At 37.9% G+C, this 19,848-nt stretch overlaps 1 protein-coding gene across 9 annotated transcripts in view; it reads right to left on the minus strand.

Moving 5' to 3' along the window:
- Positions 1-19,848, minus strand: part of LOC150085310 (calmodulin-binding transcription activator 2-like) — a 736,406-nt gene that overhangs the window by 242,735 nt on the left and 473,823 nt on the right. For all 9 annotated transcript variants that reach the window (XM_090373990.1, XM_090373988.1, XM_090373984.1 and 6 more), the window contains one exon: positions 11,547-11,641. In XM_090373990.1, the coding sequence (XP_090230116.1) occupies positions 11,547-11,641 (95 nt within the window). The remainder of the gene's footprint in view (positions 1-11,546; positions 11,642-19,848) is intronic.

The following is a 19,848-nucleotide window of genomic DNA, read 5'->3' on the forward strand; positions in this document are numbered from 1 at the left end:
CCTGATCTGTACTTGTTAACAGGAGAGACTGCTTCTACAGGGATGGGATACACTTAAATAGAAAGGGTGCAAGAATGTTTGCTGATGCTATCGAGGGAGTGTTAGATGGGTAGGAAAACTGCTAGATTGGGGGGATACAAGGACTAATAGATTAACAGTAGCCATTGGCAGAGGTGAAAGTGATTCTTGCACTGATTCTGTTGGAATGAGCAACAGCCTGGAAAATAAGATGCAGAATATTTCAGAAACTGCTGGGAGTCATTGGGGTACAAGTAAACACATGGGTTGTGTTAGGGTAGCTAAGAAAAAGAACAGGTGCATGTATACTTGTGTGTACACCAATGCTAGGAGTTTAGTAAATAAATTTGATGAATTTGAGGTATTTCTCAAAACATCAAAGGCAGATATTGTTGGGATTTCAGAGACGTGGTGTCACACATATATAAGGAATGCAGAACTGGAATTTGGAGAGTACAATGTCTACAGAAAGGATAGACAGGATAGAAAGGGAGGAGGTGTTATGCTATTAGTTAAGAAATACATAAAATTCAAGGAAGTGAAGCCAGTCGACATCGCTGAACAGTGCAGTGTCAAGTCAGTTTGGTGTGACATAAGCATTGGGGGATAAAAATTGAGAGTAGGAGTGTGCTATAGGCCTAATGACTCTGATGAGTATAATAAGAAACTGTACAGGGAACTAGAGTGGGCCAGTAAATCAGAGAGTCTTATAATGGGGGATTTTAATTTCCCAGATATTGACTGGAATTAGGGGGCTGATCACTCACACACTAGCAATGTTTTGTGGATTTATTGGATGATTGTTTTCTACATCAGCATGTTCGGGAGGCAACTAGAGGGAGTAATACTCTTGATTTGATTATCAGTAGTGATTCTTCATGCATTAAGAATCCAGATAAATGAACCACTAGGTGGCAGTGATCACAGTGTTCTGAAGTGGGAGTTACTCCAAGAGGTAACTACCATTAGGGGTAAAGGGAAGGGGTATTGCTTTCGTAAAGGCGACTACAATGGACTGAGACAGTATTTAAATTCTATACAGTGGGATCAACTGATGATGTTACCAACAGCAAATTCAAAATGGGAAGCATTCTAAGAACTTATCTTGCAAGCTAGTAGGCTTTACATACCAACTAAGAAATATTGTTCAAGGTTTAGGTCTAAATGGATGTCAGATGAACTAATGAGGCATATGGCAGAGAAGAAAAATGCATGGGATACATACAAATTAACACGTGACACAGAAGCCTATGATAGATACAAGTTGATCTGTAACCAAGTTACAAAGGAGGTTAGGCAGGCAAAGGCAGATTACGAGAGATCCTTGGCAAAAGGATGCGAAGAAAAACAGCAAAGAGTTCTTTACTTATGTAAACTCTTAGTAAATTAATAAGAGGAGTAAACCTCAATATAGTACGTGGAACACTTCCGTATGATACCCTCCAGAAATTAAAACGGAAAAAACGAAAAAATCGACAACTTACCGGTACATTAAAGTAAAATATAAATAATTAAATAATTAATTTAACACAATTCAAAACAATTAAAATTCAAATTAACGCAATTAAAAGAATCTAACGAAAATATTCAAAACGATTTTCATTCCTGTGATCACGACAGTCGGTCGAAAAGCATTGTCAGCTTCAGGAAGGAAAATCGTTTTGAATATTTTCGTTAGATTCTTTTAATTGCGTTAATTTGAATTTTAATTGTTTTGAATTGATTTTGAATTGTGTTAAATTGATTATTTAATTATTTATATTTTACTTTAATGTACCGGTAAGTTGTCGATTTTTTCGTTTTTTCCGTTTTAATTTCTGGAGGGTATCATACGGAAGTGTTCCACGTACTATATTGAGGTTTACTCCTCTTATTAATTTACTAATATTATTATCAACGTAGAACATATTGAGTATTACAGCTCTGATTCATACTATCTAATTTATGTAAACTCTAGAAGAAAGGGGATGAATCAGATTGGTCCGCTTGATATCGATGGGTCAATTGTTGATGACCCTGCTCAGGTAGCCAACAAACTAAATGAATATTTTGCATCGACATTCACACATGAGCAGTTATTCAGCAAGGGAAATGCCAGAGGTGTATTCAACTCTAGCAGTAAGCTAGAGAATCTTGTAATAACTGAGAGCAAAGTGGAGGAGAAATTGTTGAAGATAAACACAAGAAAGGCACCTGGGGAGGATGGGATCTATCCAGTTATATTAAAGGAGGCAGCAAAGGAAGTAAGCAAACCCTTAGCCATAATTATGAGAGCTTCCTTGGACTCAGGGGAGGTACCCATGGACTGGAGATGTGCAAATGTGACCCCAATTCACAAGGGAGGATCAAAGGCTGACACAAGTAATTATAGACCTGTGAGTTTAACTTCTGTTCCAGGAAAATTAATGGAGGCACTGGTTAAAGAAGCACTGCAGGATCATCTAGACAAGACTTGGTTTATAGCTTGGACACAGCATGGTTTTGTTAAGGGGAAGTCTTGCCTGACCAATTTGATTGGATACTATGATCCAGTCACAAAAGAACTGGATGCAGGGAATAACTTTGATATTATATACTTGGATTTTAGAAAGGCTTTTGATACTGTTGCACATGGAAGACTGCTGCACAAATTGGAGCAGTGTGGCAGTGGAGGCAAATTGTTGCTATGGATAAGGGGGTGGTTGAGGGGGAGAAGACAGAGAGTGGTAATCAATGGACACTGCTCATCGTGGACTAATGTTATTAGTGGAGTCCCTCAGGGTTCAGTATTGGGTCCATTATTGTTTTCTGTATTTATAAATGATATCGATGATGGTATATCAAGCTTAATGTCCAAGTTTGCAGACGATACGAAGGTTGGCAGGGTTGTCAAGGACACTACTGACACTATGCTACTGCAACAGGATCTGGAAAGGTTGAGCAGATGGGCTGAGAGGTGGCAAATGAAGTTTAACATTGACAAACGTAAAGTACTACATATGGGAAACAGCAACCCCAGAGCAACGTATCAACTCTGTGGTACTACACTGACAGTGGTAGAGAATGAAAGGGACCTGGGGGTGGTTGTGCAGGCAGATATGAAGTTTTCTGAGCAGTGCAGACGGGCTGCAAGAGTAGCTCATGGTGTATTGTCGATGATATATAGGAATTTTTCTAGCAGGGATAAGGAGGTAATTATTCCCTTGTATAAGGCAATGGTCAGACCACACCTAGAGTACTGTATACAGGTCTGGAGGCCTCATTTCAAGAAGGATGTAGAGATGCTGGAACGAGTACAGAGAGGGGCAACAAGATAAATGAATGGAACAAAGGGGTGCTCTTACGAAGAAAGGGCTTAAGTTTTGCAAATTACAGTGTCTGCAGACTAGGCACTGGCGAGGTGATCTGATAGGTGTATAAAGCCTTGAATGGTTTGAGCATGCTCAATGCTGATGGGATTCTTCCTCTTGCTCATAATAAACACCTGAGAGGGCATAAATTCAAATTGAGAAAAGACTGATGTAGGATAGACGTGAGGAAATTTGCCTTTAGCCAGCGGGTGGTTGGTTGGTGGAATAGACTTCCATCCATAGTCGTGGAAGTTGATAGCCTAAATAAGTTTAAGGTTCAGCTGGACAGGTATTTCGAACAAACAGAGGGGTGAAGTGGAAGTGGTTATTTTTTATTTATTTATTTATTTTTTTTTTTTGGCTGATGCTGCATAAGCTTGCTTTCTTGCATCAAATGCCTCTACTAATGCTAATGATCAAAATAACCAGCACTTACTATAATTATTTTATGGCACCAGCATAAAAAACAAATAAATGCTGGATCGTTTGGATTTTCCATGCTCTACTGTAGTAGAACAGCGAAAATCCAAACTAAGGATTTCATTACTAAGTGCAAGTGAGCGATAACTGTAAGGAAGGGATGTGACACCCTTTTAAGGAATTGGCTAGATATGAGCAAATTTCCAAGCAGAAGGAAAACATCTGTGGAACAAAAAAATTGTAAAAAAGGTGACACAACAGTATCAAGTGCAGGAACACACATTTTGAGAACAAGGGAAGAAATGCCATAGGGAACTGGAAATTTCTTGGCATCAAGAAATTTTGATAAGAGTGTTAGAAGAAAAATAGGATGCTAATATATCAGCTGGCTTTAACTAAGGATGCAAGAGAACCATCACACTCGAAGAGTGGTGGGAGCATTAATGGACAGAATTTGTAGCCAATATCTTTGGCAAGAAACCAGAATGCTCGAATACCACTTGGACAAGTAGCAAGTTTTCTACTCTTAGCCTGCTGAAAATCAAATTTGGACTAAACAATTTTTACAATTGTTACCAGCTTTAATGTAGGCAGAAAATGTCGTCAGAATATTCTACATTCTTATCTTTAACAGCCTTAATACATTTATTAGAAAAACGAAGGTTTAGATAACAGATAAAGTTTTAGGGTGGAATGTAGAATAAAGGATTTCATCCATTAAAGAAATATTCATTGACATAATATGAGCAAACATTTGGATCAAAAGATTGAAAGATAATCCAACCAAGGAAATAAAGAATAGAAATAATGCAGGTCATCACATTTCACATTTTTGTAATGCCAAATGTGAAGCTGAGAATGGCTATGAGAAAGAGAGAGACTCCGTTGGAGAAGGGACCTCACCCAGTTATGATCTAAGATGCCTAGAGGACCACTAATACTGACAGTGTACTTGGAAGGTTTGTTATTGAGAAAAATATCAAGGATGTTGGGTGTGCAGTAAGGATTGTCTGGTATTCTGGTAGGTAAATGAATAAGCTGAGTGCGATCATTAGTAATAAAAAAAAAAAAAAAAAAAAAAAAACTGCAGCATCTTAACCAGCTGGGTCCATGTGAGAAGAAAACTGAAGCCAGCTGGAGTTGTGAAGATTAAAATCTCCGAGGAGAATTGCTACACTGTTAGGAATGCTAAACTGGAGAAAGGCTGAGTTACAAAGAAAATAAATAGTAATAGAGACATGTGATGCAAGAAAGCAAGCGTATGAGCTTATGTAGCATCAGCCAAAAAATAAAAAATAAATATACAACCATTCTCTCTAAAAGTTTGCCCAGTTCCTCCTTGAATTTATTTAAGCTATCAACTTTCAAAACGACAGATGGAAGTTTGCTCCAGCAATTAACAACCCGTTGGCTAAATGCAAATTTCCGTACATCTATTCTACAACTGTCTTTCCTCGGTTTCAATTTATGCTCCCTTAGATTCGTAATCTAAGAAAGCGGAAGAATCCCATCAGAATTCAGGTGCTCAAAGTCAAGGCTTTATACACCTCAATCAGATCACCTTGCAGGTGCCTAGTCTCCAACCACTGCAATTTACAGAACTTAAGCCTCTCTTTGCAAGAGGATCCCTTCATTCCCCTCGCCAATCTTGTTGCCCTTCCCTGTACACGCTCAAGAAAATCTACATCCTGCCTAAAATGAGACATCCAGACCTGTATGCAGCACTAAAGACATGGCCTGATCATTGCCTTATACAAAGGGATAATCACCTCATTTTCCCTGCTAGCAAAATTCCTGTATATCATTGATAAAACCCATGACCTGCTCTTGCAGCCTGTCTGCATTGCTCTGAAAACTTCATATCTGACTGCACAATTACCCCCCAGGTGTTTTTCATTTTCTACTGCCCTAAGTGTAGTACCACGCAGTTGGTACGTTCCTCTGGAATTACTTCTACCCATATGCAGTACTTTGCATTTATCAACGTTAAACTTCAGTTGCCACTTCTCAGCCCATCTTCCCAAATTTATTACATCTTGTTGCAGTAGCATACTGCCATCCCTGCTAACCATTGTATCATCTGTAAACTTCGACACTAAGCCTGATATACTTTCATAAATATACAAAACAACAGTAGGCCCAACAGCGAACTCTGTGGGACTCCACTAATAACATTAGTCCACGAACAGCAGCGTCCAGTGATTACCACCCTCTGTCTTCTCCCACTCAACCATCCTTTTTATCCATTGTAGCAACTTGCCCTTAATACCATTCTGCTCCAATTTGTACAGTAGTCTTCCATGCACAACAGTGTCAAAAGCTTTCCTGAAATCCGAGTATATGATATCAAAATTATTTTCTGAATCCAGTTCCTTTGTAACCACATCATAGTATCCAATCAAATTTGTCAGACAAGACTTTCCCTTAACAAACCCATGCTGTGTCTGAATTATTGCTGCAGTCTTGTCCAAATGATCCTGCAATGCATCTTTAACCAGTGACTCCATTATTTTACCCAGAACAGAAGTTAATCTAACTGGTCTGTAATTACTTGTGCCACCCTCCAGTCCGTAAGGACTTTCCGAGTCCAAGTATGCTCTCATAATTATGGCTAAGGGTTTGCTTAGTTCCTTTGCTGCCTCCTTTAATATAACTGGACAGATCTCATCCACCTCAGGTGCCTTTCTTATGTTTAACTTCAACAATTTCTCCTCTACTTTGCTTTCAGTTATTACAAAATCATTAAGCACCCTGTAACAATTTGATAAACTTCTGTCATTTTCCTTCCTTAATAACTCCTCATGTGTGAATGTAGATGCAAAATACTCATTCAGTTTGTTTGCTATCTGAGCAGGATCATCAACAGTTGAACCATCGATATCAAGTGGACCAATCTGATTCAACCCCTTCCTTTTAGAGTTTATATAGGTAAAGAAATCCTTGCTGTTTTCCTTAGCATCCTTTGCCAAACATTTCTTGTAATCTGCCTTTGCTTTCCTAATCTTCTTTGTGACTTGATTACAGACTAGCTTATATCTGCTATAGGCTTCTGTGTCGCCTGATAATTTATATATGCATCCCATGCATTTTTCTTCTCTTCCACAAGTCTCATTAGTTTATTTGACAACCATTTAAGGCCTAAACCTTTAACAATATTTCTTAATCGGTATGAAAAGTCTAGTAATTTCCACGTTTAATTCCTTGAATGCTGAGATTTGCTGTTGGTAACAATATCAGTTGGTCCCTCTACAGAAATTAAAAACTGTCTGAGACCACTGAAGTCACCTTTAAGGAAGCAAAAATCCTTTCCTTTACCCCTGGATAGTAATTATATCTTTAAGTAAATCCCACATCAGTACACTGTGATCACTGCCATCTCATGGTTCCTTTATCTGCAAATTATTAATACACGAATGATCACTAGATCAAGAGCTTACTGTTGTTTGGTTTTTAGGAGCATTAGCAACTAAGGCCATATTGCTCCGGAATATGCGGTGGTCATTCCCTGACCTTTCCGCATCTTCCGTATTTGGTGGTGACGGGCTCGAACCCCGGTCTAATCAAGAAGCGTGTGCAACGCACTGCTGCTCCTTCCCACCTGGCTACGGAGGCGCCTATATCAAGAGCATTATCCCTCTCTGGTTGCCTCTCGAACATGTTGCTGCAGAAAACAATCATCTAATAAATCTTGCTAGTGTGTGAGTGACCAACCCACAAGTTCCAGTCAATATCTGGGATGTTAAAATCCCCCATTATAAGGCATTCTGATTTACTAGCTCACTATTTCTCTGTACAATTGTTTGTTTTAATCAAAGAGATCAGATTGATTAGCAAAGATGGGAGAGTGATAGAAGCAAAAGATGAATTTGACAGAATACAACTAAGAGGTGGTTGGTTGAGTGGGGATTTATTTGGCACATCAGCATCTATGGCGATAGTGCATCACGGCTAAGAGAGAGAGAGAGAGATTTTAAACCAGAGGAGATTCCAAATTAGGAAGTCTCTGAAAATGAATATCAGAATGAATACATGCACAAGTTCCACCTTTGAAACAAAAAAGAATCATAGAAAGAATAGTTAAGGCAACTGAGATGAGCAGTGCTTGAGGCAACTGATTGGCAACTTATAACTGAGACTATGTCAGAAAAAGTAAGTGGGACTGGGAAGTTGTTGTTATTTGGTTTTTAGGAGCATTAGCAACTAAGGCCATATTGCTCATTCCCTGACCTTTCCGCATTCTCCATATTTAGTGGTCACAGGCTTGAACCCCGGTCTAATCAAGAAGCGTGTGCTATGCCCTTCTGCTCCTGCCCACCTGGCTATGGAGGAGCCTGGGAAGTGTAGGCAGAAATGGACATCACTGAGATCACATATATTTGTGAAATCAATGAGGATGTTTTTGGAAGGTTTAAATCTTTTTTTGCAGATAACTTTGTTCTATTATTTTGACCATTCATGATGCATTTGGCAGATAAAATAAAAGTGAAGAAGGTGAGCATGCTGTATAAATTAATGAAATTTTTGGATATGGTATATATGCAACAAGAATATACCTAGCTCCTTAACATAATGTTGGCCTCCTTGACAATGACTCCCCCCAACAGCATACATGCTACTTGGAATTCCTCCAGTATGGTATGAAGGTATACATTGCATCCTAGAGAGTAACCAATAGTTTGGTCCAATGGACTGACTGGTGGCCCATGCCCATTTGCAAACACTATTTTAGAGCTGTGCCCTCTAAATGTAAGGAATATTGGAACTTTAGCATTAGTAGAGGCATTTGATGCAAGAAAGTAAGCTTATGCAGCATCAGCCAAAAAAAAAAAAAAAAAAAACCACTTCCACTTCACCCCTCTGTTCATTCAAAATACCTGTCCAGCTGAGCCTTAAACTTATTTAGGCTATCAACTTCCACGACAAGGGATGGAAGTCTGTTCCACCAACCAACCACCTGCTGGCTAAAGGCAAATTTCCGCACGTCTATCCTACATCTGTCTTTCCTCAATTTGAATTTATGCCCTCTCAGACTGGTCCTCCTTCCATGTGATTATTCTGAGCTAGAGGAAGAATCCCATCAGCATTGAGCATGCTCAAACCATTCAAGGCTTTATACACCTCTATCAGATCACCTCGCTGGTGCCTAGTCTCCAGACACTGTAATTTGCAAAACTTAAGCCTTTCTTCGTAAGAGCACCCCTTTGTTCCATTCACTAATCTTGTTGCCCTTCTCTGTACTCGTTCCAGCAGCTCTACATCCTTCTTGAAATGAGGCCTCCAGACCTGTATACAGTACTCTAGGTGTGGTCTGACCATTGCCTTATACAAGGGAATAATCACCTCCTTATCCCTGCTGGAAAAATTCCTATATATCATTGACAATACACCATGAGCTACTCTTGCAGCTCATCTGCACTGCTCAGAGAACTTCATATCTGCCTGCACAACCACCCCCAGGTCCCTTTCATTCTCTACCACTGTCAGTGTAGTACCACAGAGTTGAAACGTTGCTCTGGGGTTGCTGTTTCCCATGTGTAGTACTTTGATGTTGCTTTGATGCTCATCATAACTTCAAAAAGATCACTCATACTGCACAATGGAAGTAATGGGGGTTTGCTGGAACTATGCTCTGTAGATTAAACATGGGTTGCATCACTTCAAGCCTTCAATAAGCCAAGTGGTGCTGTTACACTGGATGATGAGTCATCTACCACTTAGTATTGCCTGGTGACACAGAGATGCTGCATTCCTGCATTTGATTTGTTTGCCACACTTCAATCCTTGCTCACAGTGGTTTATACCTGTGTATACTAGTATACTAGGTGCAGTGTTTCATGGCTTGCACAAGGTGGTGGTGGGAGGGGGGGGGAAGAAATATACTGAAGGGTTACTAACAGTCCCACCATTGTGGGACTGTTAGCAGAACTGAATCGCCAGACTTCACTAAAATTCCACCAAATGGAACCCGACTATCAGTTCCATCAACATTTTACATTCCAAAAATAATAGCCTGTCATACCTAGAAGAACATTGGTGACAAGCCTCAGGACCAAGGGACAGATTAATGACCAGTCTTTTACAACGTCTCTCCATTATCTGTCTCACAGACATTAAGTTTCTGCTACATGTGTTTTCTATAGATATTTCCACAGCCACTATTCTTCTGAATTAACATTCCTCTGAATTACAGCTCATGTTCAAAACCAGTCTGACCATGAGCTGTAACCAGTCCGCATCTATTCACTGCCCAACTCGAAACTCAAAGGACCAACTTTTTCTCATTTTCCTTCTACTTCTATTCTCTGGAACAACTTCCTTCACACGGATTTCTGAAAAATTATAAACTACAGAAATTCAAGTCTAATGTGAATAAGTATCATCTACCATCTTGACGATAAACCTATGAATGGTGCAAAGTACTATAGGTTCTAATACATTTCATGTTGCTTTTGCCTGTTGTTCCTTGCACTATATAACTAAAAAGACACTTTTCTTATGGAAAATTTTGTCTAAAATTCCTATGCATCTTATGTTCTGAAAGTATAGGTGTTTGTTTCTATCTGTAGTTGTAGCTAGAGAAAATACAGCCAAAATGCCCAGGTGGCCTTCTGTAAAAGCAAACACCTCCAATGTGCAACAACCAATTCAGATCACATGTAACATTAAATATGGAGTTAGTTGTGATTCCATGAAGCCTTAGCCAATTGCATTACACATCTCAATTAACAAACTATTTAAAGCATTTGCAAGTGTGAACCCTCACAAGTAGCACTGTGGTTAAAATCATTGTCCTACCACATCCAGAAAAGGTCAGAGTTCAAATCCCATAAATGATGCGAGAAATTTATGGGTTTTCTTCACAAAATGGCTGCACCGTCTTTTCCAGAAAACTATGACCTTTTCAAACAGCAAACTGGTTGAGGAATAGCTGCAAATAGAACACATGTTTCTTAACATACACACCTATTCATGTGTGGACCAAATGCATGGAGGCACCAAATCACGATTTGACACCAAGATGATGATGAAGACCACCTAACTACAAGTGACTGAAAGGGAAAAAATTCATGGAAATAAAACAACTGATAACTCTTTCAAGAAATGTGGAATCAGCAATGCCTTTGATGGCACTGAAGATGGTACTCTTCAAATAAAGTGAACATTTAGATTGTAATTGGTTATGATGGGTGTGATGGTAACAAGAACAAACTTTGCTCTTTGCGATGAGTAAAACTTTGTTCTGCACTGCCAATTTGTTTAGTAGCAGCTGGGTATTTGTTTCAAATAAAAACAATGAAACAATTTTGTTCACAAGATGTGCCTCCTAAAACTTATTATGGTCCAGTGTATCTTATCCAGAAAACACAGTAGTTAACAGGACTTTCAAACTGCTTTGAAATCACAGCATAACTGATTACACTAGATCTGTACTGTACAGTAAGCTACAAGAATAAAATATATAATGTATGAAGAGGGTGTCTTATGTGACATGCGCCTATTTATTAGTCTTCTCCCACGTGAAATTTGAATGTTTAAAGCAAAGATTTCAAAGCACATAACAGATAAAATAGTTATCTTGCATCAGACACCAGAGTACTTCTCTACATGTTTTGCAGATTTAAAAAAAAATAATAAATAAATAATAATCATATAAAATTGAGTTTGATAGATTACAGTTTACTGGCACATTAGGTTATTGCTATGCCATGCTTATGGTGGAAAGATACAAAAGTAAAAATATAAAAGTTGGAGGCAACTGTTAATATTATCGTTATTTACTTCATTAGTGTTCCACCGGTGTCTTTGAGTTGGAAAATGATGAGCTTTTGGAATGCTTTCTAGACTGTCTGGAAGGGCTGGTTTACCATCTTCAGCTGAACAAAAATAAAATAATACAATGAAATATCAAGTAAAATTATTAAAAATATTTAATTCATTTATTTAAAAATAAATTGTACAATTATGTGTTCAAAAGAGTCAAAGAACACATTTTTATTTCATGAAACTTAATTTGTACAACAATAAAAATTCATTTTTTATGGATAAAAAATTTATGACATTCATCTATGACAAAGAGTATTCAAAGCAATGTTTCTCAACCTGTGTGTGCAAATTCAAATTATTATATTAGGGCCACCTGTAATCTCTTACATACACCCATATATGTATTATGACTGTAAATTGCATGTGTTCTCTGGTCGATTTGCCTGTTTTGCTGGATGAAAAAACCCGTCTCTGGGGATAAAATAAATTAATAAATCTAAGTTTTATAATAAAAATTAATTCAAACAAAAAATTCATTTATGCTGTGCCAATCCAAGTGCCCTCCAACAGTCAATGCGATGTCACATTTTGATTCCTAGTACTAGATCTGTTCACTCATACTACACAAATAATTAGTGTATTATTAAATATACCCAACAGAAATAACTTGCCATTTGTGAATATAGCAGTGATTGTAGTGAGTAGTGTGTGGCAAATTTTAGTGTCTTTAAAAGTGTGCTGCAGCAAAGAAAAGGTTAAGAAACACTGATCCAGAGAAAGCCAATGAGAAATAATGCATGTATCTGAATGACTCTCCTTCTAAGAATTATAAAAAAATTTCTGCTTATAATATTCCAGGAGAGACAATTATAGCTGGTAGAATTATCAAGGTAGAGATATGAAAATAAAAAAAAATCAGTCTATCTGTTGTAGGGTAGATTTATGTGTGAATTGTTCAACTGAAATTTATATTATTTTTTATTCAATCATTTTTTTATATATACAGGGTGTTTCAGTTAAACGTTTCAGAACTTCTAAGAGGGGTAGGGTACATCCTGACAACTCGAAATCATATAGCAATGTGGGGTCGGAAATGCTTTCCTGAAGCGGTGTTGTACACAGAAGCACCATAAAGAAAAGAGACCGTAAGTGAGAAATCGTTTTAATAATACATGAAAAGAAGCAAAAGGTACATGGATTAAAGTAAGTGTTCGAAGTTTCTTCCACGGACTACAATGCACGCCTCACATCTCTCCGACGCATGGACATCCGAACATTCTGGAATACTCCAGGTGAATTTCTTCGGCAGCTACTGCGATTCTTGCAACCAGCTCCTCAGCATTGTCAACAGGGGTGTCATAAACTAGCGATTTCATATGACCCCAGAAATAAAAATCAAGACATGATAGATCGGGTGACCGAGCAGGCCAACGCACGGGACCACCACGTCCGATCCACTGTTGACCAAATGTGACATCCAGGTAGTTACGAACATCTCCGCTATAATGGGCAGGGGCTCCATCGTGTTGGAACTACATTGTCTGTTGCGTCGATGCAGAAATCTGTTCATCTCTCAAAAGTTGTGGCAATACTTGCTGCAGAAAGATCAAGTAGATAGGTCCGGTTAGACGACACGGAAGAAACTTCGAACACTTACTTTAATCCATGTACCTTTTGCTTCTTTTCACTTACGATTTCTCACTTACGGTCTCTTTTCTTTATGGTGCTTCTGTGTACAACACCGCTTCAGGAAAGCATTTCCGACCCCACATTGCTATATGATTTCGATTTGTCAGGATGTACCCTACCCCTCTTAGAAGTTCTGAAACGTTTAACTGAAACACGATGTATATATATACATACAGGAACTCCCCGACTTACGTAAGGGTTGTGTTCCGCGGAACGCTACATAAGTCGGGGAATTTCTGATGCTTGTGCAGCACAAGCAACTGTGCTTGGCGAATTGATTGAATCAAAAAAGAAACGTTCGATGAACATGTAAATAGAATTATTTATTGTATTTATTCAATTTTTTATCTCATGCGCAGGAAAAATTACAAAAGCGTGAAATTAAAAAAAAAAAAATTCAAAATTTTAAACATGTCAATAAGTTTTACCTCTCGAGCATCATTGCCAGAATCGACGTCTTTAACTGATAAGTAAGCCACTGTGGAGGTTGAGGGTTGTGGAGATTTAGAAGCCACTCAATCTTACGAAAGAACATATTAATGGATGACTGGACAGTGGCTCTTTTCTTTTCATCGTAGATTTCTTTGTAGCAAGCGAGCATATCATTCACCCCTCTGTTAACTTTTAAGAATCGTTCGCTGTCAGGATCCATCTGCTCAAACCTCGCCATTGCCGATGCAATTTCACAAAATGTCATTGCATTTCGAGAAATATGACTCTCCGTTCGAATTCAAATCATCTAGGTATGCGTAAGATGTCCAGGAGCATTATTTAATAGAAGCAAAATCTTGAAAGGAACGTCATTGTCTTTACAATATTTTTCAACCACGGGAATGAAGCAGCATTTAAACCAATCCTGAAAGACGGATATTGTTATCCGTGCTCTCTGGTTCGATCGGAAATGCATAGGTAGGGTGGCTTTACTGATGCCCTTAAATGCACAAGGATTTCCAGAATGGTACACAAGCAGTGGTTTTAATCTGTAATATCCCGCAGCATTAGCCCCAAGCAAGAGAGTGGCCCTGTCTTTTGACGCCTTGAAACCTAGCATTATATTTTCCTGTTTGGCAATGTATGTTCGATCCGGCATTTTTTTCCAATACAGAGCAGTCTCGTCAACGTTAAAAATTTGCTGTGTTGAATAGCCCTTCTTCAATAATTTTTTCCAACACAACACAAAATTTCTCTGCAGCTGCAGAATCGGCACTGGCAACTTCCCGCCTACTTTGATGTTGTGGAAACAGTGCGATGCTTGAACCTATTAAACCACCCGTTGCTTGCCACGAACTTGGGTTGGGGTTCGCCGTACTTGTCCTTAATATCTTTATAAATACTTGTTGTTTTTGCTTGAATGGTCATTAGATTTAGACGCACTCGCTTCTGAATCTGATTTCTGATCCATATCATTAACAGTTGTTCCATCTTCGATATAGCACCTGAACACTGTTGATCTTAAGTGCGTTGATCCTTTGACATGTTCCTGTATACGCGCACTGTCCTTTAAAATAGTATTCACTGTTGAAGCAGCAAAACCTAATTCCCTTGTAATAGATGACAAACTTTGTCCTTCTTAATCATTTTCATCTTCATTTCTACATCAAATTTGTTTCGTTTCCTGACACTGCTACCACTGCACTTTCTGTTGGTCACTTTCCCTTCATCATTGTAATACGTAAATAGGAATGAAGAGAAGTTTCTGAAAATTTGTTTTTTATATAACTGAAGATTTCAGTGAATGGGAACACATTTCACCATAATACAGTAACGTAAAAACCCACAGAATTCCAGTTATCGGTATTATCGCAAATGCAATAAGATCGAGTTTACTACCCGTTTATAATTAGATGCACTAACAGAAAAGCCCAATAAATCGGAAATTGCAAATTGTTTTTATTGTTTTTTGGTAGTGATCTCCAGAAATGTGCTTTAGAAAAATATCACAAAGGCGTTCAAAACTGATTTTTATAACGGAGCATATGATAACGATGAAAGGATAGTGCAATTTCCATTATAAATATGACCTTTCAGAGAGATAAATAGTTCAGTAATATAGCGAAATTTTCAACTTCCAAGGACACGATACTTCCATTTATTCCTACGGGGTGCAAAATACGTTTCCACGATTTTTTTAAGTTTTCAAGGGCCGGGAAAAACTTACGTAAAGTCGAATTTACGTAAGTCGAGTATTAAGTAAGTCGGGTAGTTCCTGTATATATATATATAATAAAAAATTAAATAAACATAACGTATGTATTTAAAAAAAATTAAAAATTAATTTCTTCCACTCCTTAATTTATTCCAATTTCCTTATCTCATATAGTTTTTACCTCAAGCTTCATTGACATGTATTTTATGCCCAAAACTGAATCTAGACTCCACACAGTGGCACGTTATCCTGTAGGCAAAAAATACATCTGCCTAGGGCCCCCAAAATCACTCTTTCAAAAACTCATTGCTGATTTTTTACTAATATTTTAAAAGTTTTACTAATATATAAAAGTTTGTCCAGTTCTTCCTTGAATTTATTTAAGCTATCAACTTCCACAACAACAGATGGAAGTTTGTTCCAGCAATCGACTACTCACTGGCTAAAGGCATTTCCGCACATCTATTCTACCGCTGTCTTTCCTCAAGTTGAATTTATGCCCCTGCGGGTTCGTAATCTGCGCAAGAGGAAGAATGCTAGCAGAATCAAGGCCTTATACATCTCAATCACATCATCTCGCTGGTGATTAGTCGACAGATGCTGCAATTTGCAGAACTTAAGCCTTTCTTGGTAAGAAGACCCCACCGTTCTCCTCACCAGTGTTGTTGCCCTTCGCTGTACTTGCTCAAGCAACTCTACAACCTTCCTAAAATGAGGCCTTAGACCTGTATGCAGTACTCACGGCGTGGCCTGACCATTGCTTTATACAAAGGGATAATCACCTCCTTTTCCCTACAATAATTTGGAACGAGCAAATGATTGTTCCAAATTATTTAATTTAAATTTCCACAAAATTACTACATTTAAATCCTACACAAAACTCTACATATTTTTATTAAAAACACATTTTCCCATTCTGAAAACGCTTAACTATATTTTATTCTAACTTGATCGTTATTTTTACCTTAATAATTGACACTGCAATATATATATTATATATATAATGAATGAATGAATCTAAAGTAACAGTCGCGTGAGAGACAGGTCCTAATGGGGTATATTTTCTGAAAACATAACGGATATCATAAGCAGTAGTTAATATTTATATTTTAGAGAGTTTGGCGTCGTTCTCTAAACACAAAATGGCATATGAACTTAAAGCATTAATTTCAAACTAACTTAATAAATAATGGTTTAGGCATAATATTTTAAGTAATTACGTCGATCATTTTACTTAAGCAATTAAGTAAACTTCTCTGTTTTCTTTTCTTTTTTTTTTTTTTTTTTGATTTGGTAGTTGTTGGCGCATCGGCTTCTGTGGCCATATTGCACCTCCCAAGGTTTTTGCAGTACTGTACTTTGATCCAAGCCCGAGGCGGGAATCGAACCCGCGACCTTTGGGTTGCCGGGCAGGTACTTTACCCACTCGGCCAGCCCGGTCGGCTCTCTGTTTTCTGATTATCCAGATCTAACTTACTGCCGAAGTACATTTACGACCCAATTTATTTCAAATGCCGACATCAAAGAATTTATCGCACACAAATCTTAATAAAACTGCTTAGCCATTTAACATTGTACAATTTTTAGACTTCCACTCCATTTAATTCCGCAATGTTTTAATTATTTGATATATTTATTTTTTTGACGAATGCCGCAGTTCCATTTTCTTTAAAAGATACCTTGCGTATTTGAGTGCGAACACAACAAATCTTAGTCGGACTGGATCGTCAGATGTTTCGATATCGCTAATTTTTATATTTCGATATCAACAACGACATTAATGGAATTAAAGAACCTAAATACTGTGCATCCACGCATAAAATTTAAAACAGAAATTGAAAAAGACGATAGCATACTATTCCTACAGCAAGTCTCTTGTTAAATAAACATAACTCTCTTAATAGAAATATAGAGAAAACCAACAAACACAGGATCTATTTATAAAGTTTAATTCTAATCATCCTATGAACACAAAAGTTTCATCTTTAGGGCTTGCAAACTACGTAAGGATTAAGCATTCAATAGAAAAATCAACAGAATTTACCATATTTACAACAGGTACCCACAAAAACTCATAATGAAAAGAACTGGGATAACAAAAGAGAAATATTTCGACACAGCCATCTAATAACGAACAGGAAAAAGAAAAAGTATATTATCATCTCCTATGTCCCCCATATTGGCCAACAGATTATAAACATAGCCAAAATGGCTGGTTTTACACTAAGTTTACAAGAACTAACACCATTTTAAAAAATTCCTTCACCCCTGATGAAGAATCTTGCCACCAAACACCCTGTATACAGGGTGTTTACAGGACAAACCGATAGAAGATTGTTCAAAACAATTAATGAATATAAATACTACATAGCCCACGGCAAAATAATAAAGTCCGATCCAGCTTTGCACGCCTGGTGCGAGAATAACCAATGAAATTTTAACAACACTTCGGTCCTAACCACCGTTGGATACAGAAAACACAGTCTATACAAAGAATCTTTCATTATCGGCATAACAAACAATATTAACCGAAATAAAGGCATACAGATATGTATGTATTGTATGTATGTATTTAACTGTCGAAGGGTGGCACCCGGACATACACCCATCTCCACCAATTTATCATATAATATCATATTCTCATAATGGCCTGTTAGTGTAAGTGTGTGTACACGTGTGTGTAATGTGTTATAAGTCAAACAGACTACTCTGCCACCAGGTGATAGTCCATTGGGCAATTACCACCTGGTGCCCATCCCTGGCACGAGGAGCTATGCCTGGATCTATTAACTCTGGCTGTGCATATTGCACCTAAATCCCGCACCCACCAGTAAGGGTGCAAGACTGGTGGGTGCCAGCAGTCCCACTCCTGGGGTGCCCACACCCAAGAGCCAGCAAAAAAAAAAAAAAAAAAAAAATGCACCAACTAGGAGAATACATCTTACTAGTGAGTGCAACAATCCCACCTCATGGTAAACAGATAGACAATAACCACATACATATATTCAAAAGCAGAGTATTACAGCAGATAATTTGAGCACATCAGTTCTCCCCCCATAATGTTTTCGCGGCATATCCTTCGCCTTCTGCAGCAGGAGTATAGGTAAGAAAACACTGACACAATTAGATCTCACTAGAAGTCAGGATTGTCGGTATAGAATAGGATGGTTCCAGCGCCTCACAGCGCATTCCTCCATAAGTCAAGTCTTCAATTGGTGTTGAAATGCGTAAATCGGGACTCGTTGGATCATTTGACTTTCCTCCAGTCCTCCTCCTCCTCCTCCTCCACCCATCCTTCGAGTTCTGGTAGCGACGCATCAAGAAATTTTGTTTTAGAGAAGAGGGAGAGAAATAATTATTAAATGAAATTCATAACTTAACACCCTAAAAAGTAGCAAGTAAGGAAATACTATAGTTCCCGGTGCCCTCCATCACGTTTTCGTGGCATACCATTCGTTCGCTAGAGAAAGGTATGAAATTCACATTGATACCGTTTTTGTCATTTTGACATCGGCGTCATTTAAGTCGTTTTGGCCAATGAACGGTTTACATCAGCGAGCACGATCGTGGGTTTTCAGATTTCATGCTTTCTTTTGGAAATATTCTTGAATTAGTACACACTATGGTTTTCAGTCGTTTTCAAGAACAGATCATGTAATATCGTTTGCTATTTTTTTTTTCTAGACTAGAAAAATTTAAGCTGCACCTTCCACTGAGGATATTGAATTTCACCCTAACAAAGATATTTTACTTAATCTCATTGCTCTCACTGAACAAGATTTTGATATGCTGCTCAGAAGATTACTCTAGTGACTAGTTTGCTTGATCAAACTTGCAAACGAATCACAGATTGACTTCTTTGCCAACATCAAGGATGTACTGGCCTCCATCAAGAAATACACCTACTCTTTGGCTCAAAGATATAGGACTCGCATCTATAATAATGTCTTTTTTTTTAATTTTATGTATTCTAATTCTTTTTTTTTTTTTTTTTTTACTTTCTATATTGTTATTTGGTTTTTAGGAGCATTAGCAACTAAGGCCATATTGCTCCGGGATATGCGGTGGTCATTCCCTGACTTTTCCGTATCCTCCGTATTTGGTGGTGACGGGCTCGAACCCCGGTCTAATCAAGAAGCGTGTACTACGCACTGCTGCTCCTGACCACCTGGCTACGGAGGCGCCTTACTTTCTATAGCCAACCTCATTGTCCTCTATATTGTTCACTGTATCCCATATTAATTTTTATTATCTGTTAGACCACTGGATCTAGTTTATGTTATCATGCACTATTATTAGTTTCCCCGTTGTCTGTTTGTTTTTAATAAAAAAAAAAAAAAAAAAAAAAAAAATGCGGATTCGTATAATTCGGCTATTTGCGCTTTAACTCATTATTTAACCTTTAATCGGCAATCCATATTTTTTTTTTTTTCAAACAAAACTAACTTTTAATAAGTTTATACTCAACTGGCTTTGCATTAG

Source organism: Mastigoproctus giganteus, chromosome 5 (genome assembly GCF_048544385.1).
Source record: "Mastigoproctus giganteus isolate SK-2022 chromosome 5, ASM4854438v1, whole genome shotgun sequence".
Taxonomy (NCBI): Eukaryota; Metazoa; Arthropoda; class Arachnida; order Uropygi; family Thelyphonidae; genus Mastigoproctus; species Mastigoproctus giganteus.